Source organism: Capsicum annuum, unplaced genomic scaffold (assembly GCF_002878395.1).
Source record: "Capsicum annuum cultivar UCD-10X-F1 unplaced genomic scaffold, UCD10Xv1.1 ctg28873, whole genome shotgun sequence".
In the NCBI taxonomy this organism is placed as follows: domain Eukaryota; kingdom Viridiplantae; phylum Streptophyta; class Magnoliopsida; order Solanales; family Solanaceae; genus Capsicum; species Capsicum annuum.
This window is the reverse complement of record NW_025835327.1, coordinates 1,576-3,055: the sequence shown is the minus strand read 5'-3', so window position 1 is coordinate 3,055 and position 1,480 is coordinate 1,576. Positions and strand designations below refer to the sequence as shown.

The 1,480-nt window shown below is 34.3% G+C and overlaps 1 protein-coding gene across 1 annotated transcript; it reads right to left on the bottom strand.

Annotated features, from left to right (window-relative positions):
- Window positions 1–32: 32 nt before the first annotated feature.
- LOC124891010 (TMV resistance protein N-like) lies at window positions 33–679 on the bottom strand (the record flags this gene model as incomplete). The annotated part of the gene is made up of 1 exon (XM_047402853.1): window positions 33–679. A coding segment is annotated over exon 1 (509 nt), but the record flags the coding sequence as incomplete, so codon positions are not given.
- Between the last annotated feature and the right edge of the window lie 801 nt (window positions 680–1,480).

The following is a 1,480-nucleotide window of genomic DNA, read 5'->3' as shown; positions in this document are numbered from 1 at the left end:
TCATTAAAAGCAATTATGTGTTTTCAACTCACTTGCCACGGATATCAGGTCCTTTTAGATTTGCAGCAGCAGTTAGAGCAGTTCTCCATTGTTGAACCTTCTGCATCCCCTCAACATCATCCTTATACTTTAGTTCATATTCCTCAAATGCTTTTGCAAAGTCCCCAGTTTGATTTCGAACATGTGATGGATCCACATCATAGAAGATCGGTATGACTGTTTGTACATTTTCTTGTTTATTACATTCCATGATCTTCACTACTTCATTCAAGCACCACCTCGACGTAGCAAAATTCTTTGAGAAAACAACGAGTGCAAATTGAGACTCTTCGATAGCTTTAGGGAGTTCTTCTGGAATTGATTCACCATCCTCTATCCTTTTATCATCTTGAAAGGTGTTTATTCCCCGGTTTTCCAAACCTTCATACAAGTGACATGTAAATGTGTTACGAGTATCTATACCTCTAAAACTTAGAAACACAACATACTTCCATCGAGGACGGTACTGTGAATTACTCGCAATAGAGGAAGAAGAAGCCATGAATGTCTGAAAAAGAGAACACACTGTGTGATAATTATCAGATGAAGAAATAGAAAGTTGAAATGTTTCCACTATTCTGCAACATAATGAATACTGAAAAGGTATCCGAACTTTGATAAATGATACAGATATATATGCAGCTTCCATGTAGAAAGAGAGGGTAAGAGATGTGAGAGAAAGTGGACTGAATATAGGCCAACAACAGACGCGTTTGAATAATTTTTGACCGGGTCGGGAGTGGTTTTAAGTTGGGTCGGGTTTGGCTTCAATTTGGGTCGGATTTGGAATGAATTTAGCTGAATTTAATTAAAAAAAATGCTAGCGAACAGGAAAGCGACACGTGTCTCTCCGTTTGTCATAAAGGTATATTTTTACTTTTTCATTAATGGTGAGGGTATATATATACCTAAAATATAACGAGGGTATATCTGTATCATTTATCAAAGTTTAGAGATATATTCATACCTTTCCCGTAATGAATATTGTTTGTCCTTGTGTCTGTGGTTGGACCACAACCACACTACATGGTAAATATCTATCGAGGTTTGTATTCTCTATATTTTATTTTATGTGTAATTATTTTCTTTTTAATCCATCTAAAAAATTTTATCTTTAGATTTTCACTTAATAAGAAAATGCAACTTATAATGTGCAATTTTATAAATTTTATGAAATCATTATTTATTTCTTAAATTCCGTATCCGATCAAATAACAACGCATGAAAAGAACAAAAGAGGAATTAATTCTCTACCACATGAAATTTATCCATGTGACTATTATTTCAACCACAAACGTTACAGGACAATTCTAGAATTTGCGTAACACCCTGTATTTTTGAACTAGAAAATTTAGTCGTCGTTGTAACGATCTCGCAAAAGTCGTACATGTGTTATCTCGTAGTAGCATGTATATAGAGTCAAAGACTTAAAAATTTTCTA